This window comes from Pocillopora damicornis, chromosome 3, assembly GCF_964200805.1.
Source record: "Pocillopora damicornis chromosome 3, jaPocDami1.2, whole genome shotgun sequence".
In the NCBI taxonomy this organism is placed as follows: Eukaryota; Metazoa; Cnidaria; class Anthozoa; order Scleractinia; family Pocilloporidae; genus Pocillopora; species Pocillopora damicornis.
This window is the reverse complement of record NC_142672.1, coordinates 14679917-14701907: the sequence shown is the minus strand read 5'-3', so window position 1 is coordinate 14701907 and position 21991 is coordinate 14679917. Positions and strand designations below refer to the sequence as shown.

The 21991-nt window shown below is 40.0% G+C and overlaps 2 protein-coding genes across 3 annotated transcripts in view; both read left to right on the top strand.

The window, feature by feature from the left end:
* Positions 1–1943: 1943 nt before the first annotated feature.
* LOC149048420 (uncharacterized) lies at positions 1944–7949 on the top strand. Its single transcript, XM_089199254.1, has one exon. It carries the CDS (start codon positions 2248–2250, stop codon positions 7726–7728), a length of 5481 nt encoding a protein of 1826 aa, XP_089055380.1. The 5' UTR covers positions 1944–2247; the 3' UTR covers positions 7729–7949.
* Positions 7950–8832: 883 nt separating this feature from the next.
* The window catches only part of LOC149048415 (uncharacterized), a 95689-nt gene continuing 82530 nt past the window's right edge, over positions 8833–21991 (top strand). Inside the window, exons 1-3 of one of the 2 annotated variants that reach the window (XR_016185101.1) lie at positions 8833–9201; positions 9990–10200; positions 10659–11659. Coding sequence is in view for 1 of the 2 variants with exons in the window: in XM_089201070.1 (XP_089057196.1) it covers positions 8863–9201; positions 9990–10200; positions 10659–10924 (816 nt within the window). In the remaining variant the exon portion in view is untranslated. Of the gene's footprint in view, positions 9202–9989; positions 10201–10658; positions 11878–21991 lie in introns of those variants that run through there. The other variant, XM_089201070.1, reaches the window with a different exon arrangement.

Here is a 21991-nt window from a genome sequence, read left to right as displayed (position 1 = left end):
AAAGGTTGAGAGAACTAGTTAATCATTATTCTGTAAATCAGTGTTCCAAGCGACCGATTTGCTTCGCTGCGGCTCATTTATCATCCGCTTATGGTTACCAAAGTTCCTATTCTTTCAAATAGAAATGAAAAACAAGATTAATTTCCCTAACTAAGCTTATTTCTTCATAGAAAACGAGGGAAAGATCTATCGATTTCCTGGGCGTAATGTTTTTGTGAGCTGTCCATCGAGAAGTGGTAGTGGACAAAACGTTGAACAAACTGAAAGATTTCCGTAATACCTCTTCGCTCGAGAAACAAATATACGGATAAGAATATAAAAAAAAAATAAGAGGGCAAGAACAATAAATATTTGAGAGAAATCCCTTCCTTTTAGGTCAGGAGACGCTATGCAGTTAGATTAGAACGGCTAAAAAGCAATTTAAATGACAAAATTTCAAGACATCGTGGCTATGATTTTGTTCACCGAATTCCCGTTTGTATCATGCACATTTTCGTTTTCAACTGTAGGAATCTTCCAAGAAAACATTGCCCGTTGGTTGTTTCTTTCTTCGATGTCGACCGGTATGGGCGAGTTAAACTGATAATGAGCTGATGGACCAAATTGCGAGAACATTTCCAAAAGCCGTAGCATGTGAACATAGCCCAAATTGACGTGATTCATCATCACGTACTTAACAAAACCTTCTCGAAGACTTGAAGCATGCAATAAGTCGGGATGCTGAGTTTAAAACTAGTGAGACTGAGTACGAAATAAAAATTAAAAGATGTTTCGCATCATTCCTGTGATCAGAAGAGACTCTGAACAAGTTATGGTTTTCATTGTTTCGAGGAAACTATAAGTCTTCAATCTGACCTTTTCGACATCACTCAAAGTTTAATGGTTTTACCTTAACGGTTAGCTTTTCTTACCTTCTTCGTTAATTGGTTTTATCTTCAAACTTGCGGTGTTCACTGTAAAGGTTGCAGAGGAAGTTAAAACAGGTTGTGATGATCTTCAACACGTATCTCTTTTTCTTGGAATGAACACTGAATTTGGCTTAAATGACAATTATTCACTTCGATAGAAATTCAATCGATCGTTCCACTTACGATCGACTCAAAATAATTTTTCACATCTTACAACGGGTTTAAAATGGGAAAACATAGACCTAAACTAATATATTTGAAGTGAAAAAAATTACAAAATATCGGAAATAAATAATTTTACAAGCACATTCCAAGAGCAGCTTACTTGGTTTATACGTCTGCATGTTTTCGTGGAAACCAAAAAAACATACTCATGTAATACGCCAGAATTGTGAATATTTTAAAAACAGATTCGATCGATCAAATAAATTGTATTGTAAATTTATATGTAGTTGCTGCGTCATATGGTTCAACTTCAACATATATCAACTTTGTAAAGGGTAAGAAATTTGTTTTACATTGTAGCTACGTCCGTCCGAGAAAGCGAAGAAAATTTCGATTACGATTTGCTCTCAAGTGAAAAACTACGATATTTCGACTTCACAACTCGCCTTCATCGACTTGCGACGACAAATTCCTCAGTTCTATGCCATTTTGGTTCCAACAACGGAGGAGTATATATTTTCGTGTTTAAATGTAACGTGAGATTTCAAACTCGGACAAGAAAATACATTCATCGTTTCTTAGAAAATGTGTGTCATGATTGTTCAGGATTCCGAGAATTTTATCCCACATCACAGCTTTTCATTTTCTTGTCAAGTGGTCAGACTTCTACTCATCCCTCTTCCTGCCTTTTGCTTTCTTTTGGATATGTGGAAATGATCAAATAAATTTTCATAAAAAGTGTCGGACGAGAAGCGAGAATATTTCTTTCAAAGTGGACCCGTCATGCGAATGAAAAGTTTCCTATGGAGTTGGGTCATGAAAGCTATTCAAACACAGTGAGACTAGGTATGTTTCTGTCTTTCCCTGTTGAAAACTGGACCGAGAGAGTCACGTGATTTTTGTTTGTTTCTTACCCCCCACGAATTGAACTTTGAACTCTTGATAAAAAAAAAAGGAAAAACTCTTCAACGAAGGAATGTGAATTAGGAATGCGTGAAAAACTGTCTCGTATATTGTTATTCTTACAGTCTTTACTATTATCTTTAGTTGTCCTGTTGTATCCGTTTTATACATTTGGTGCCGAGACCCGGGAATCGAAAACCGGGATTCTACCGCTCTGAAGAACGTCTTGAATGAAATTGTTGTGAATGCGAGCTGGAAGCACGTGGGTGACATGTCGCAGTCGGGGAAGAAGAAATTGAAGAATCTGAGGAAATTTCGCGACGGTCATCGAAAGTTTGTCGAGAAAACTATCGAAGATGCTAAAGGGTTAATCGCTGAAGGTAATCTCGTCGAAGTGAAAAGGCTGAAATTTCTTCGAACCGCTCTTGAAACGAAGTATTCGGAGCTTCAATCGCTCGACCGCGAAATTGTGGATCTGGTGGATGACGTTGAAGTTATTGATACCGAAGTCTGTGAGAGCTGTGAGCTAATGAGCTCCATTCAGGAGTGTATTGTAGAGTTAGAATCTGTTTTGGAAGCTCAAGAAAGTAAGGGAAAGAGCCAGAAATCCCCCTCCGTGGTGCAACCTGTTCCTCCCGAAAGCGCGGGAACTTCTCAAGGTCACGTTTCGAAAGCCTTCACTCATGCAAAGTTACCCAAGCTTGAGCTGAAGAAATTCCACGGAAATCCCATGCATTGGTATCCTTTCTGGGAATCTTTCGAGTCTGCGGTTCACGAGAACCCAAATCTGTCTTCCGTGGATAAATTCAACTATCTGAAATCACTTCTCACTGGCAGTGCACAAAGTTCGGTCGCCGGTCTAGCCCTGACGAGTGCTAACTACGAAAAGGCGGTTGATCTACTGAAACAAAGATTCGGAAATCGGCAGATGGTGATCTCTAGCCACATCGAAGTACTCACCAAACTCCCCAAGGTGGAATCGATTGGTGAAGTTAAGAAACTCCGAAGCTTGTACGACACAGTGGAATCTCATGTTCGTGGATTAGAAGGTATGGAAATCTCTTCCGAGATGTATGGTTGTTTCTTAACACCAATAGTTATGCAGAAATTACCGGAGGAATTTCGAATCGCTATCACTCGCAATCTGGAATCGGAGACATGGAATCTGAAAGATATTTTGGTTGAATTTCACAAGGAACTGCGACTGAGAGAACAATGCCTCGTCAAAAACAAAGAGTTCAGATCCTCAAATCAGAGAGGTGAGTTGCCACTTTCTACATCAGCTTTGTACACTGACAGTTCTAAGGATAAGCAGTCTTCTCGTGTTTGGTGTTCATTTTGCAATCAAAACCATCAGAGTTCTAAGTGTAATGTTGTCACAAGTACTGAATCTAGAAAGGAAGTTCTTAAAAGGAAAGGCAAGTGTTTCCTTTGTCTCAAGCAAGGACATTTGGCACGTAACTGTCAAGCTCATATGAAATGTCTTAAATGTCAAGGAGCTCACCATGTAGCAATTTGCGGTGGTTCTCAATCAACCCTGGGTGGGCAAGATCAAGATAATGTGGCCAGTGTATCTACCAGTATGTATGTGGATCAGTCTAGAGGGTCTGTGTTGTTGCAGACGGCAACCGCTGAAGTTGTGCGTCCAGATAATGACACTTCTTCCCTAAGTGTTCGCCTGGTATTTGACTCATGCAGTCAGAGATCTTACATAACTAAGAACCTTAAAGACAGACTGAAGTTACCAGTGATTGGTAGAGAGTCACTTCTGATTAAAACCTTTGGTGAGTCTGATGCCAGATTACGAACATGCGAAATTGCTCAAGTGGGTATCAAAACCATGTGTGATGCAATTGTCTACATACAAGCCTATGTGGTACCAGTCATATGTGGCCCCCTGACCCAACAACCCACAGAGCTCGTTCAGTCTAGCTGTGAACATCTGCACGGCCTCTCTTTAGCCGACAGGTGTGGTAGAGGAGATCTGCCTATCAGCATTCTCATTGGTGCTGATCATTATTGGTCATTGGTCGAAGGAACCATAGTGAGAGGTGCACCGTGGGAGCCTGTTGCCCTTGCCACCAAACTAGGATATGTCCTCTCTGGCCCCACCATGATTATGTCTCACAATGACAATGGTAACACAGTGAATCTTACTGCAACCCATGTTCTGAAAGTGGAAGCGATTGTTGTCAATCGGGATGAAATTGCCTTTGAACTTGGAAAATTCTGGGACTATGAATCACTTGGGATTCGAAATGACAGTTTGTCTCTGTATGACAAATTTGTGAGCAAAGTTGAGTTTACAGAGGGAAAATATCAAGTACAGCTACCCTTCAAGGAAGACCATGAGCTGCTTCCAGATAATTTTGCATTGTGCAAGTCAAGGCTAGTTTCACTGCTGAAGCGTCTGAATTTGAAGCCTGAGGTGTTAGAGCACTATGATGACGTCATCCGAGATCAGGAGAAACAGGGAATCGTGGAACCAGTGGAGCAAGGTACTAATAATGGTGTGGGCAAGGTACATTACCTTCCTCATCATGAAGTGATCCGTGTCGACAAGGACACTACTAAACTGCGTATTGTTTATGATGCCAGTGCTCGATCAGGAAGGAACACACCAAGCCTTAATGACTGTCTGTATGCTGGTCCCCCACTGTCTCCTCTCATTTATGACGTCCTCCTGAGGTTCCGGGCTCACAAGGTAGCCCTCATAGGAGACATTGAGAAAGCCTTCTTAAATGTTTCAGTTCACCCAAGAGATCGTGACTATCTTCGTTTCCTGTGGATTGACGATATCACAAGCAGTCGCCCGAAACTCCAAGTGTATCGATTTGCAAGAGTTGCATTTGGTGTCTCCTCAAGTCCCTTCTTATTAAACGCAACAATTCGTCATCATTTATCCTCTGCTGACATTCCCAGAGAGTTTGCTGAGAGAACTCTGAAAAGTTTGTACGTGGATGACTTTGTTAGTGGAGATGATTCCGATAATTCAGTTCTCGAGATGTATGAGAATCTGAAGTCGTCTTTCAAGAATGGAGGCTTCAATATGCGAAAGTGGGTCTCCAACTCCAAAGTCCTGCAGGAAAGAATTGGACAATCTGAAAGTCAGCCTCATCAAGTTTCAAGCAGTTTTGTTAAGGAACACCCGATTCAAGAGGAAGACGAAACCTACTCAAGTTCTCTGTTTGGGACAGCGAAGAACTTCACCACATCAAAACTCAAAGTACTTGGAGTTGGTTGGGACAGGGAGAAAGATTTGTTGCTCTTGGATCTGACCTCTTCACTAGAAACTGACAATGCTTGTCTGGTTACGAAGAGAGCTATTCTTGGTACAACAAGCAAGCTGTATGACCCCTTGGGACTACTGAGTCCAGTCATCATTCCACTGAAGATCATCTTTCAATCTATTTGCAAGACAGGGGTTGGTTGGGATGACCCTGTGGATTCATTTATCCATGAACAGTGGTTAAAGCTTGTTCAAGATGCTAAGAAGGTGGGAGTGGTACAACTGAAGAGACACTACTTCCATGGTTGGTCAAAAGCAGATTTGCAAAGTGTTCAACTCCATGGTTTTGGGGATGCAAGTGAGAAGGCCTATGGAGCAGTTGTGTACTTACGCGTTGAAACAGCCACTGGAACTGTCTTCACCCAGCTTGTGTCATCAAAAACCAGAGTTGCCCCGATGAATGGAGAAACCATACCTCGACTGGAGTTAGTAGGCGCTCTCATTCTGGCCCGATTAGTCAATACGGTGTTGACAGCATTTGACGGAACATTGAAAGTTGATTCTGTACATTGCTGGTTAGATTCTCAAATTGCTCTGTGGTGGATTTGGGGTGTAAGTAGAGAATTCAAGCAATTCATTCAAAACAGAGTGGTTGAGATCCGTCGACTTACAAAGCCAGCTCAGTGGAATTATTGCCCCACGGAATCCAATCCAGCTGACATCTGTTCGCGTGGGTCAATGACCTCGAAATTGATCACCAATCAGTTGTGGTGGAGTGGCCCTGAGTTTCTTAGGGCTGAGAAGGAGCAGTGGCCAAGTCTTAAAATGAACTCTGTTGAAGTCACAAGTAATGATTCAGATCCTCGCCTAGAACTGAAGAAGGGAAGCTGTAACAACAGCAAGAAGCAGCATGACAGTTCAGTTCTTGTGAACATTGCCTCTGGAGAGGCGACTTCAGAAAATCGGCTAAATCTTGATTGCATCATTCCCTTGGAAAAGTTCAGTAGTCTTCAAAGACTGATGCGAGTCACCGCATATGTTTTGCGATTTGTTTCTAATCTCAAGCAAAGTAAAAGGAAGAAGGAATTGATTAATGGAGAAGTAACGCAAGAAGAGATGAATCAAGCAAGAGAACTTTGGATAAAGGAGGTGCAGAGATCCGTCTACAATGACAAGAACTTTGACCAGGTCAAGGTCTCGTTATCACTGTTCACGGATGACAAGGGAATCTTGAGGTGTGGTGGTCGTCTAGAAAATGCCCCGATTCCATATGATGCTCGTTTTCCGATATTCCTTTCAAGATGTTCACGATTCACGTACCTGGTTATCAATGACTGTCACTTCAAGGTTCTTCACAATGGTGTGAGGGATACACTCACAGAACTAAGATCAAGATTCTGGGTGACGAAAGGGAGGCAAGCTGTGAAAACTGCGATCGGAAACTGTTCTGTTTGTAAGAAGTTACAGGGGAGAAGCTATACAGTTCCTCCTCCCCCTCCTCTTCCTGAATTTCGATTGAGTGATGAGTTTGCATTTACACGTGTTGGAGTGGACTTCGCAGGGCCCATATATGTCAAGGATGTATTTGCAAAGAAGGGAGATATGAATAAGGTCTACATAGCTTTGTTCACGTGCGCCGCAACCCGAGCTGTTCATCTTGAACTTGTTCCAAATCTAAGTGCAGAGAGTTTTATCAGAGCCCTTGCTCGCTTTAAAGGAAGAAGAGGAATTCCCGTCTTGATTGTCAGTGACAATGGGAAAACTTTTAAGGATTCAAGAGTGCAGGCCCAGTGTCAGCGTGATGGCACACAGTGGAAGTTCAACGTTGAAGCAGCCCCTTGGTGGGGTGGATTTTTTGAACGGCTGGTAAAATCGGTCAAGTTGAGTTTGAAGAAGTGTATACGAAATGCTCGGTTAAACTATGATGAGCTATCTACTGTCCTTGTGGAAGTCGAAGCGGCCTTGAACTCACGACCCTTGACATATGTCTTCGATGAAATGGAGGAACCATTAACACCTTCACACCTGATTGTGGGCCGCAGAATTTTGTCAGTACCATCAAAGAGCTCGTCGGATGAAGTTGGCCAAACCGTGGAAACACTAACAAGAAGAGCAAAATTCGTACAGCGAATTCTGGATCACTTCTGGAACCGATGGCGGTCAGAATATCTCACACAACTTAGAGAATACCATCGCTATTCTAAGAGAGCTAACTCTCTCCGTAAAGTACAAGTGGGAGATATTGTGTGTCTACATGACAATAAGATCCCGAGACAGCTGTGGCGCCTTGGAAAGATCGAACGATTACTTCCTGGACGAGATGGTCGAGTTCGAAGTGCAGTAGTAAGAGTTAAGTCTGGTAATTCACCAACTGCAGAATGGAGACGCCCATTGCAGAGGCTCTATCCTTTGGAAGTGAAGTTGGACACTGAAGCTGCCAATCCTATGCCCCAAGCGGCAAATGTTCCTGTTAGAGTAGTGAGGGACGAGGATGTCCCAGTTGTTGTCGTGAATTCTGATTGAGATAGATTTATTAAGTTGACTTTGTCATGTTATGATTTGTGTTCGTAAGATTAATTGAACTTTGAACTCTGAACTCTGAACTTTGATTGATGATATCAATCAACGCGGGGGAGTGTGTTGAAAACTGGACCGAGAGAGTCACGTGATTTTTGTTTGTTTCTTACCCCCCACGAATTGAACTTTGAACTCTTGATAAAAAAAAAAGGAAAAACTCTTCAACGAAGGAATGTGAATTAGGAATGCGTGAAAAACTGTCTCGTATATTGTTATTCTTACAGTCTTTACTATTATCTTTAGTTGTCCTGTTGTATCCGTTTTATACATTCCCCGTATATTCCAACTTGAGAGCAAAAAGGTACCGCAAATGGTTTTTGCCCCAGGGAGAAGTTTTTGGTTGATTCCTATTTCTTGAACCCGAAGTAAATTATCTAGTGCATCACGAATATGATTGCACATTTGCATATATTCAGATGTGAGTTTGTTGATACTAGTCGGGTTCTAAGAATTACACAGAAAGCTCACCAAGTTTAAGGCACTCTTAAAGAAAAAAAAAAACCTCAATGCTATAGCTCAGGAAATGTTTGGAAAGATTGTCGAATTGCATTTAACAAGAATGTTGTTATCAGTTAAACGAGTAGTATAGCTGGCGATCAATGTCATTCGACAGGTTTTTCAAATAAATGTCATCCAATTACGCTATCATTCGGCGAGGATAACTGAGTTCTCTTAGTATTGAGAGGTAAAATTGAAAACAACGTCCTAGGTGTTTTTTAGATAACTTACCCACGAGTCAGGAACGTACGATTCTACTTATCAATCATTCTTAAAAGAAAGAAAAAAAATTCTGTTAACTTACATGCCATTTGTCGCGGTTTATTTATCTGGGAATCTTCTCTGCAATGCAAAAGTAAGTTTAGGGAATTTGGCGCTAAAACACCTAAGTTATTATTAACCTTAAATAATGTTGATCTAGTATAAATAAATAAAGTGTTATAGGCACTTTGAATAAAGATTTCTGGCTGAAAATCGCGAGTTATAAAGAATATGCATGAACCAGAATACTAGAACGTAGGTCTTATTCAAAGCTCTGCTCCATCTAGCAGGACCTACCTGTTTTGAAGAAATCGAGCCAAAATGGCGGATAATGGAGATTCTTTAAAGGGGTCCTTTCAAGAAACTGGTGATAGACAAGTTTCGGAGCTGGTCCTTCATCGTCACCCAAGTGGAACTGATGCTGAAATTTCACCAGTGACAAAAAAGCTGGCTGAGTTCATAGCAGCCCTGCTTGTACTTTTGTATAACTTGCCAAGGCGATTCTTGGCCATTGTTCCCACTACAGCGCGTACAGTGGTTCAACATATGCAAACACCACCAATAGACATCGAAGGAAGAGACAAAATGAAACATGACGGAGAACAAATTAAAGTTAGTCTGAAGGAAATATGCCATGAGGAAAGCAAATTGTGGGAAAAGGTAAATGTCCACTTTCATGATACTCACAGCCTTATTTTACTTAACTTAAATAACGACCGTGCTGTATTTGCATTTTATCCACATTTTCTTCAATGTGTTCTCTGTTTAGATCATGATGCTTAATCAAGAGCAGATCCTAGGATATGTATCCTGTAGAGCTGTTTATCAAAAATATTTCGAAATTCCCAGAAAAAAAATGGATTCACGAACTTCAAACGCCAGAACAATAAATATATAATATAATAATATACAACATACTAATAAACCCCAAAAGTGTGACACAACAGATACAACAGCTATGAATGTCACTGATTCCACCCACCCCACGATCTTCATGTACTATTACTACTATCAATACCCCATCTACCATCAGTACCATCACACGGCAACCATTGCCAACTATAATAATAATTGCCAACATCAGCAAAACTAACTCCTAAACTGCCTCATTGAAAGCGCAACAATGAAATCATGAGCTCGAGATATCTATTGCGTGATATTTGATAAGGGAGAAGCTCGAAAAACCATTATGCATAGAAATCGAGAGCGATTATCCGAATATTTTGGTGGAAATGTACAAGTACCTAAAAAGTTACCAACAGGACAGGCTCGAGTTTCATAAAATTTTGTTTATAACGGCACACTGTTGGGATAATCACCGTACCCGCTCTCTATCAGGGAATAGATGGCGAGTAGCGTAGCCAATCAGATTGTAACAATTAAACTAAAGGAATAGCAAAGTTACCGAGTACTAACAGTAAATCTCAAGTGTCAAAATCTTTTTGCAGTTTGGCAACTTCCCTTATCATTCAACCATCGGCTTGAAAAAATGGGAATGGGATTTGAGAATCCTAAGGGATCGTTTAGCCAAACGTGGAGTCGACATACACATTTTACAAGGATTGGTGACTAAACTGGAATCAGAAGCACACACTGCAATCAAGTGGACGATTTCCCAAGTAATCACAGGGCTTCTCCTCGCAAGTGCAGTGTTTGGACGTAAGTTGGTCTTTCTTTTGTTTGCAATAGCGTGTTTGTTTAGTTGCATCTGACATTTCCCAAAAATAAATAAAAATGACAGCATCAGGATACAAATTTAATACGAGTGAGAAAGGGTGTGTTTAGCTTGACCGCTTTCCCTTAAGACCATGCACGAAGTCAAAATTTATTCATAAAAGGAAATAATTCCCAAGGCAATATAGTGAGCTCGTAAATACCTCTCAATACTCGAGTTCGAGGTCGGAAAGGCAAGATACAGCCTCCTCCAACGAGTGGAAAACAGCCGATGAAAACGAGTCAATCAAAGCTATGCATTATGCTTCATAAGGTGACGTGTAACGTTGTCGGCTTTATCAATCAAATCAAATTCTGAAGGAGTGCGAAGTCGAAATGTCGTTATCCACACCGCGAGTGACTACATCTCTTCTTTCCATTACCCAATTTTGATCGTTCTTTAGATTGCTATTATTGGGATTCCATGCCAGGCGTTTGGGAAGGTGGTTCTTTGATCCTGGTGCTGATTTTCCTCGTGCGCAAGGCTCAAGAGTATTACGTCATTTATCAGATGCTCCGTGAGGGCAACCAAGTCAAACGCGAATTGGAAGAGTCCAGGCGCCGTTATATGAAGTGCAAAATTACCTTAGAGGAGACCTTGCCCTCTTTAAAAGAGATGGTTGATAAGTTTGATGGTGGGTCTTCCTCACCAAAGATTAAGAGTGAATGATTAGATTTGCAAAAGGCTCCAAGAGGCTTATTCAGGGAATTATAGGTAACCTCATTCGAAACAAGTGGTCGCACAATGAACTAATTGTTGGCAGTAATAGCTTGGTCGACTACTACAGTTTTGTCATAGAAGATGATTTGAAATCTTCCTCATATAATACGCAACGATTGTTTTGCCAACAATGAGGTAGTTGTTCTTCCAATTTAAATTTAGTGTTCACAATCAACGAAAACAATTAGAATTCTCCCAAGTACCTCGAAAAGGCCTCTTGAAGCTAAATGAAGGACTCGAATCATCACACTCAATCAAGTAAACCTAGAACATAAGTCATAAAGTTAATTCTTATCTTATAGAGCTTGAGATAACTCTCATTCGGGGATGGTGAGTAGAAGCACATGGTTATAGCCAAATAGCTAATTCACAGACTTTGAAATTAATAAGGAGTTAAATTGGATAGCCTTATGAACCGTGACATAGCTTGATGAAAGAACAAAAAATTTATGAAAGAGCCACAAAATGTTAGTTGCCTTCTCTCACCTTTGTTCGCGCAACAAAGTGGAAATACGAAGTGACCATTACGAGTATCAAACAACTGAAGTCAGACTCAAACAAAGTATTTTGATCTTCAATTGTGTAGCTTATTTTATTATGATGAGCTGTTTCTACACGACTCGATTAATATTAATATTTATGGTAGACACGAGGCACAGAAGGCTTACAACATTGTAGTTTTAAGTTTTGTATTGATTTATGTATTTGTTTTAAAGTTCCCTTTATTGTCGTAAAATCTAAATCATGTTTAACAGGTAAGTATTACCCTCTAGGTTAAAATGTAGGTAAATAATGTTAAACGATAAAAATCGTTAACGATGGATATCGTATGTCGTTTAGGTATCTTTTTGTAATTTACTCTATTGGTGTTGGGAAATAAAGGGAATTGTATATTTAAAGGATCTGATTGAGGTTTTTAGTCTGCTTGGTGTAGTGTTTTTGTTGGTGCATTATTAATATAACTAAGAGAACTTAAAATCTTATCAATTCGGTTCATAATCTTTAAACGGAGAAAAAAAGCTTTCCCTGAGACGAGCCAACGTTGCGAAGGAGTATATGCCATATGGGCGCAGGCATACTCCGTTTGATACCTTTTGACAGCGACGACGACTTTAAAAGACGTGTCTGATAAACGGCTGGAAAGGGTCTAGGAACAGCTTGTGTAGATATCGAGCCGGTGCAAAAGCGCAATGAACATTTATTCGCAGGAGAGGGGCATCGACCGAACACTGTTTAAAGGTTCGATTATAGAATGGGCTAGAAATGTGTTCAGAAATGACATATCACACCGAGATATTTTATTTGCAAAGCACTGAAGTTCGTCCTTAAAATGCTATTGTCGATTATTGTTGTTATTATTCTTATTAATCGTATTGTTATGTGTGATTAATTTATTTCCACTTTTGTATTGTAATTAGTTTCTAGTTCGTTTGGTGATGTTTTCAAAACTGGGATGTTCATAGACGTGAGAGGGAAAAAATTATAGTTTTTTTTTAAGTTTAACGAAGATATATGAAGTTTTGCATTCTAAAATGAACTTGTTCTCGTTTTTTACCGTTAACCCCACATATAGACCGGTTTCATCTAACATCTACGAACACGCAACAAAGAAATTGACTGATGTTTTGACAACCTCAGCAGAAGAGACGATCAGAGGCAAATTAAGTGTTACTTTTCAGTCGACTGTTATGACAAAATGAGCGAAAGTCACCATCAAATAAGAGAGGAAAACAATATTTTACTTGATTCTGATGACCTCCATTCAGGATGTCGAAAAAGTCCGTTAGTTACCCCAACAATTTACTGTTCAAGCAAATCATCACCCGGAAGATCACAATGACACGAATGATTGTTACTCCAGGATTCAATTCCTTCAATGCACCACAAATTATCTGGTTTCCCAGACATACATTGTAAATAGTGGAAAAGGTAGAATCTGCGCTCAGACAAGTGACCATTCAGCCGGACCTTGTCCAGGTTTCTGTGGCATGAAGTGACTGGGAGTTTTGCCACTCCCCCTGGATGAGATGTTTGTCCATAGCAAAGGTACTCTCTAGCATTTCGTCAGGCTTCCCCAAACGTTGGCCGCAACTTATTCATGATCCTTGGTGGAAAAGAGGAACTATTTGGAAAGTGTCCCGCCCAAGATCTCAAGTCTCACAGGAAAACCTGGGAGAAAAGCTTATTACTTTCTCTGAGGGCAAGAGTGACGAACGATCACATTGGGTACAATGGCAAACAGAGAAATGAGACTTGGGGTCTTTATGTATTCCAGAAAATACAGTAGAAAACAGGTCATTGTCCATTAATCATCAATAATTATGGTCAGTCATTTGTTGAAAAACCTATTTGGCCTTTAACAGGTAACACAGCAAATAAACGGCATGCGCGAGGGGGTCAATTTTGGCCGCTCGCGCCCTAACTTCCCGCGCGCTAACCTCCCGCCCAAAATGCAACCGCTGTCCCAAAAACAAGCGAATAATCTGTAAAAGGAAACAAAGTAGTCAAAAAGAAAACTCGAGACTTTTCGAGCTAAATGCTTATTCAAGTACGAGTATCCTGTTTATTTACCATTCTGTTTCGAGCTTTACCAAACAGGTTTTACGCTTCTAAATCACCGTGACTTACCGGTCGGCTTTTCTTTGTTACTCGTGTGAGACAACTCAGTTCTGCCAGCCTGAACGCTTAAAATCCAATCTAAATTTACCCCACAATCGTGCAATATTCAGGGAATATCGACGTCAAAGATAACTGAAGAGTGAATTAATATCAATGGATAAAGGCATATATTTCATACCGAGGGAATTTTGGCCCAACTATTATTCACCTCCACCTCCACCTCCACCTCCACCTCCACCTCCACCTCCACCTCCACCTCCACCTCCACCTCCACCCAGATCTGATTTCGATAGAGAGACTGTTATTTCCTACATCTTATTTTATTTACTTAAAGTACCGTACTATAACAATTAAAAATAAAAAAAAAACATTCTTACGATAAAGTTGCTTTCCATAAAGATGGTAAAGCTTGGATTCAAAAAGAAATACAGTGGCTCAAGGCCTAAATCGAACCGACCATTTTTAGATTGTCCTTTCGAGATCCTTTTAGATTGTCCTTTCCCATCTGGGGCTCGGATTTTTAACTCCTTTTAAATTGTCCATTTTAAGTTGTCCTTCCGTAGCATGTTGCTTTTAAGCAACATGCTTCTAAAGGACAACCTGAAATGTTTACATAATAATTAGAAGAAAAAGGGAAATAGGATAACAGCATTAATATTGAATAAAATCAAACTAATATAGTGCTCTTTACTCTTTAATTATACAACTGAGAGATGCTTGATTTCCTTGTCGACTTTTTACGTAGATATAGAAATGTCCTTCCAATAATAAAATTTAAAAACTGTCAGCTTTTGCCTATTGAAATAAATAGACCAGTTAAAACTGCCTGTTCACCTTGATATGAGTAAACAACAGAATTGTACCAAAATATGTGCAATACTTTCTTTCTTTACAAGAATTTACAACAGAATTCAAAAGAACCTGAGTAATTACCCTGAAACAATCACTAGCCTCAGTCTCAGTGAACACTGTTGAATAATCACTTCGACTTCATTCCGGAGATTTTTAAACAATATTCACTATGCCTTCCGCACATAATTTTCGATTACAATATAATAACTACAGCAAAACTATAATAATTATAATCTCACAATTCTAAACAAAGGTAGTCAGTCTAGAGACTCGCCTGCTACAACTTTGAGGGCTTGGGGTCCAAAGAAATAAACATGGTAAACAGTTACAGTTAATACAAGAGTTGAAAGTTTGAAAGCTGATAGATGCATATTGCAGTCATCAAACCCTACGCATCCCAGCGAAAATAGGGTCAATTACCGCCATAAATTTCCCAATACATTCATGTTAACGGGAAATCATTAACTTTGGTCACTGGGTGCCTTTCAGCTAGCACTTGTAATAGTTCTGCCGAGCAAAAATACATTTTTTCAGTTATCTCAGGTAACATGGAAGTGAAGACCAAGGGAAGAGGCCTTAAAAAGTCGACCTAGTGTCACTCCCACTTCACAAAAGGTTTGACATCGGACCATGAACGCCAGGAACCCAAAGGGCATCGCTACGCCAGTCATAGCCACAAGTTTTGGAAAGTACCAACATCTATGTGATCAGGAAACAATCAGCGATACATCCGGAACAACTCAACCCAATAAAGTCATATTTGGAGGAGTGATGTGACAAAGTCAGATGCTTAATATAGGAGAAGAATTCTATTGGTCGATCGGGGGGTCAAAGAGCTCTGATAAGAGCTACAGAACGCGGGAGGTTTGTTAAGTAAAGCAGGAGCCAATGAGCTCCAGTAAGAGCTGCCGATCATTTGATCATTTCTTGAGTCACTGAGCTCTGATGAGAGTTCACGATCGCAAAACGTTCAGGGAGTCAATGAGCTCAGATAAGAGCTCCCAATCAAAACAAGTTTGTTGGTCGATCAGGCTCTATTAAGCTCTATTAAGAGCTCCTGATCGCAAGAAGTCTATCGATTAACCAGAGATTCAATTTTCACTAAACGAGCTTTTCCAATCACAAGAGGATTGTTTTATGATCGGGGTGTCAAAGAGATCCTGATAGCAAGAAAGCTTTCGGTGAACCAGAGATACAGTGCGCTCCAAGAAAAGCTCCCAATCGTAAGAAGCTTGACTGTTAATTAGGGTGTCAATAACCTCTCCTGTTGTTCCTCAAATAGCCAATGAGCTCTGGTAAAAGCTTCTGATTACAAGAAGGTTGTTGATAAATTCTTGAGTTACTGAGCTCTGATACGAGCTCCCGATTGCAAGGAGATTCTGATCAGTCGGAGAGTCAATAATCTCTTATAAGAGCCCTCAATAACAACAAGTTTGTTGGCAGATCAGGTTGTCAATGAGCTCTCATAAGAGCTCCTAATCGCAAAAAGTTTTCAATCGATCAGGGAGTCAATGAGCTCTGATAAAGGTTTCCGATCTCGAAACGTGTTTCGCTCTATGAGGGACCGAATGAACTCTGATAAGAGCTCCCAATTGCAAAAAGTTTGTTGGTCAATCAGAGATTCAATTTTTGTCGGTCGGGGTGACGATGAGCTCTGATAAGAGCTTACAAACACAACATATTTGTTGGTCGATCAGGGAGTCAATGAGCTCTGATAAGAGCTCCTGATTCCAAGAAGTTTGTTGGTCGATCAGGGAGTCAATGAGCTCTTATAAGAGCTCCTGATCGCAAGAAGTTTTTGATCGATCGGGAAGTCCATGAGTTCTCATGAGAGCTTCCGATCGTAAGACGTGCGTTGCTTTATCAGGGACTGAATGAGCTCTGATAAGAGCTCCTGATTGCAAAACGATTGTTGGTCAATCAGAGATTTAAAATTTGTCAATCGGGGTGACACTGATCTCTGATAAGATCTCCTGATCACAACATGTTTGTCGGTCGATCAGGGAGTCAATGAGCTCTCATAAGAGCTCCTGATCGCAAGAAGGTTTTGATTGATCGAGGGGTCAATGAGCTCTGATGAGAGCTCCCAGTCACAAAAAGTTTGTTGGTCGATCAGGGAGTCCATGAGCTCTATCAAGAGCTCCTGGTCGCAAGAAGGTTTTGATTCAACGGGAGGTCAATAAGCCCTAATAAGACCTAATCGCAAGAAGTTTTTGCTGGATCAGGGAGTCAATGAGCTCTGAAAAGAGTTTCCAATCGCAAAAAGTTCGTCGGTCAATCAGGGAGGCAATGAGCTCTGATAAGAGCTCCTGATCGCAAGAAAATTTTGATCGATTGGGGCGTAAATAAGCTCTAATAAAAGCTTCTGGCTACAAGAGGTTTTTGCTCTATTAGGGAATGAATGAGCTCTGATAAGAGCTCCCGATTACAAAATTTTTTTTGGTCAAAAAGATTGTCCTAACGCTAAAACACATATATATTTAAAGGTGAAAACTGCGAGATTTTACTAAGCTCAGCAAAGTGTACATGCTACTAGCTCCTTTTTAGTCAGCCTTAAACAGTTGTTGAATATAAGTTGAAAATAATATGGCACCAGGCAAAGATTTTCACGATGCGAAAGGTGTTTCTCATACCTAAGAAATAGAAATAGACTTGATTGTATCTAATCATCCAATCTTCCATCAACCGAAGAGACTTTGAGGTTTGAAAATGTTGAGGAAGATCTGTGCCTGAGTTGGGAAGAGTTCATAAGATTCACGTGGGAACGTTAGCTTCAAATTAATCCATTGACGGAGCAAAGTGTTCCATTACTTAACTCTTTATCTCAGCAAATCGATTGATGATTAATACCCAATCCAATGCTTGTTAGCAGAGCAATATTCTCTCCGAAATGGCCAGGGATAAATGTTAGCCCTGTCCATATCTTTCTAGAAAATGAACCGAAAATGCTTATTCAGCAACAACATCTTTACCATCCGCTTCTGTGGAGAAAGCCCGCCCAATAGGCCTGGGTACGAAGCTGAATATATTCTTTGGAAGCGTCATAGAGTTGTCTGAGGATAAAGGAAAACAGTGGTAGGATTCCCCCTTCGAAATTCATATTAAGATAAATTATATTTGGAAAAAAATAAATCAATTTGATCATCTTTGTCCAAAGACGTCTTCCGTCTTCATCACGATGTAAGAGTTAAGCTTAACAATAGTGTATTGATCGCGACGTTTAGCCAGTCCTCTTCGGGTGGCAAGGTCGAAAGTTTACTCGGCCCTTTTTTTTAGCAACTTGATTGAATTACTCTGAGGGTTGCACACATATTATAACATCCTTAATAAATATCAGACGCAAGTATCAGTCAATTTGGTTGACAGCCTGTCAATCAACAAAGGCAAATAAACGACTGTGTCTCCCCTTGCCAGAAAGCTACAACACTAATCTTAATTCCCCTTTATAATCTATTATTTCATCTCTGGAAACCATCAAAAAATCTTTGGGCACTACCGTATTTTTGTCTTGGATGTCTTTTAAAATCTGCGACTGTTACAAGTTTCTCTCAACTACACCTGTCACGCAATTCTGGCTCTAGCCGGTCACTTGACCCAGTAAACCTACATTTTTTAACTCTTCGGATCGAACATCAAGGTTGCTCCGGATGACAACGCCATAAAACTCGGGTGCTGTGACTGATGTGGCCTTCTACTCAACACATTGGAAAGGATATCAGAGCAAGCTCTTAGTTGTTCACTCAAAGGGAGATCTAGACCGCCATGAGCTAGCCGCGATGGACCTCACCATGATCGCCGTCGCTCTGAAACCGTCAAGATTGGTATGAATTTTAACAGTTACTCCAGTTAGGCTATATTTTTCATCATTCCTGTTTTGTTCTGTTTTGTTTCTGAACACAAAATTTTATATACTATATGATTGTAGATTTTTATAGATATATATTAGATATTATAGATATATATTAGATATTATAGATATATATTAGATATTATAGATATATATTAGATATTATAGATATATTTATATAGATATAGATTTTTATTAGCTTTCGTAAGCTTGCAATCTAACTGAGCGTGAAAACCCTCAAAACTCGGACGGTCCATTTCCTTTCCTCTTTGAGGATTTTCGTCTCTTCTCACATTATAATAACGTAAATTACGGCCCTTGGTATGTTTAAAAACCTTTGCATGGTTCTTCTGTTTCTACTCACCGGATCGCTTTTTCCGAAAATTCACTTTCAATTGACGAAAACAAACTAAAAAGAAGTCCGGGAAATGGTGGGACATAGTACAATTTGGTAGATGGCGTGACAGCTTTAAGGAGGCTCCCTAGGGTTTTTTTTGACACCGCGAGATCTGGGTGCGAACATAGCGCGAGCTTTAAAGGCCCATTTCCAACCTTGATGCAACCCGCGCCGCGACCCAATTTCCTGTAACACGAAATTCCCAGATCACAGAAAACCTTCTAAAATCGTCTTTCTTAAGAGCCATCCTGGACATATAGTCAACTGTTTTACGGTAAATACATTCACCGTTCGTCATTTTACAGTATTTTAAAGTATTTTGAATTTTGTCAGGAAGAATCCAGAGAAAATTTTTTTTAAGTGTCATGTTTGGATCTCTTCGTACTCTGTGAACAGAGTCGGCGAAAATGACAACGCTCAAATTTTTTCACTTTCTAGAGGCGCTTGAGGATTCTAAATGAAAATAAAATATTTTCAATAGAAATTGGTGTTTTTCAAAGAGAAATATGGGAAAATATCAGACTGCTGGACGTTTAGTTATTCGAAGACCGTGTCCGGTGAAAATTTTCTTAGTGTCACTCTTGGATCTCTTCGCACTCTGTCTACAAAGTCAGCGAAACAGACAATGTTGGAATTTTTTCACTTTCTAGAAGCGCTTGAGGATTATAAATGAAGGTCGAATATTTTCCAACGAAAAATTGGCATATTTCAGAGAGAAATATGGAGTTATTTGAGGACCGTGTCCAGCCGTGTCATTGAGAAGTTTTTAAGTATCAAGCGTTTGGGTTAGCGAAAAACATCAAGTTCGAAATTTTACGCTGCCTGGAAGCGCTTGAGGATTGTAAATAAAGGTAGAACATTTTCGTATAAATATTTTTTGAATTTCGAAGAGAAATATGGAAAAATATCGGACTGCCTGAAGTTTAATTATTTTAAGTTTAGTCACTTCATTGCAGGAATATCAGCGACACTGACAGTTTGCGTTAAAATTCTTATTTGCTGCTTTGCATGGAGAACAACCTCGACCACTCTTTCGAGTGCAAGCTCCTCTCCACGGGCAGGAAACTTCAACTGACCCATAGTCCTATTTAACATGGATGGCAAACTTCAGTTAAAAAAAATTGATGAATGGATGAAAACGTGGTGGATCGACTTTTTCACCTTCTTCGAAATACTCGCAAGGATTTTCGTGTTCCTCTTTCGCAAGAACCGATCCATAAGCATTTACTGGCTCGGAAACTTCAAAATCAATGAATTTATCTGATTCCATGCTGAATTAAACGTATAGAACTGTTTTAAACCGAATTCTTTTGACAAGCTCTTCGAATTCATCGGAGAAAACGCAGAAGGTATTTTGAGACAACGTGACAAGGTAAAAATAACTGACCAATCAGAGGCGCCATTTAAACAAAAGCGGTGGTTCAAAACAAAAACAAGCGACCGCGTTGCATCAAAGTTGGAAATGGGCCTTTAAAAATGACAACATGCAAACAAACATGGCGGCTCGATACGATCAAACTAACGACTAAATACAAGAATGGCTCCGATCTGTGACTGGATGATAAAATTAGTAAAAGTTAATAAATTATATCTTAACTCCTTGCTCGTGAGTATCGTAAACCGTGTGTCTCGAAGAGGAACAATGAAATATCAATGTGAAAACGCCGATGTGTCAAACAAGAAATGGCTACTTACATAATGAAGAGAAGGCACAATCTCTCTTGTTCAGCGAGGTCATTCAGCGATATTCCGGCGATGAAAAAGTCATCCACTGCCAAGCTCCGCTGACAAAACTAATTTAGTTAGACCAAAGACTAGAGCCATATCTGTATTTCACCGTTGACAGGAATGGCTCCAACTCATGCATATATTAATTTTTTGGATCATGTGTACTATAGGTGGACTCGGTCGACATATCGGGCGACAGTCGACCGATATATCGGTCGACTATCGGTCGACTATCGGTCGACTATCGACCGACTATCGGTCGATAGTCGACCGATAGTCGACCGATGGTCGACCGATGGTCAACCGATATATCGACCGACTGTCGGCCGATGCATCGGCCGATATGTAGCGATCAACTGCCGGTCAAGTATCGGTCAAGTATCGGTCAAGTATCGGTCAAGTATCGGTCAAGTATCGGTCAAGTATCGGTCAAGTATCGGTCAAGTATCGGTCAAGTATCGGTCAAGTATCGGTCAAGTATCGGTCAAGTAGCGGTCAAGTATCGGTCAAGTATCGGTCAAGTATCGGTCAAGTATCGGTCAAGTATCGGTCGAGGATCGGTCAAGTATCGATCAAGTGTCGGTCAAGTATCGGTCAAGTATCGGTCAAGTATCGGTCAAGTATCGGTCAAGTGTCGATCAAGTATCGGCCAAGTATCGGTCAAGTATCGGCCAAGTATAGGTTCACTTACCGAGCATATCGCTCAGAAGAAAATAGGCTAAGAAAGAGTGCGAGGTTTTTTCGATATATGTTCCGATTTGGTAATGGAAAAATACATTGTAAAGTTGGTCGCTCTCGTGTAATTAATGTTGTACCTTAACGTATTTCCATTATTCCTAAAACTACCCGGCTTATGCTTTATCCCTGATGTCATCCTGCCCTTAATCCAACATACCTAAAATAATTATTATTCCTTAGCTCTTATAGCTCTAACAGGTCCTTAACGTTATATTGCTTGTACAACGTTACCGATATCAACTGTCCAGTTTATGTCGGTAATGGGATCCACCTAAATTGTATCAGCTTAAATTGCAGTGTGTAACTGCCCAGCTAAACGAAAAGTAAATGATCTTTTGAAACTGAACTAGGCGGTTAAACTCATAAGCAAAGCGATTTTATAAAGACTTCTTTTTGCAGTGCGAGGTCAGCCGTTGTTTGTTTGTTTTTTCACTATTGTTATTTTACCTAGAATAGGGCGTCTTTTTGGGGGTTTGGGCCTTAACAACGGTATCAATTTTTTTTTATCCTTAAATAGGGAACTCCGCGGCACCCACCGATCGGAAATACAGTACTAATCCGCTCATAAGAAGCTAGAATTCACGAACCTGTTAGCCTAAAAATATCAATTTAGACCCCCTTTACATAAGAACCTATTTAGCCTAAATTTGAAACAGGTTCCTTTTTTAGAAAATAAACCTTAAAGATCTTCAGGCAAAGATAAAAGACATGACTCTCAAAAGTAGTGAACTTAAACATGTATGAACTATAAAAATCTCTAAATTTGGTATAAATAATGTATGAAAAACAGTAGTATGTACATGTTGGTTTTGAATTAGAATTCACATGAGTACAC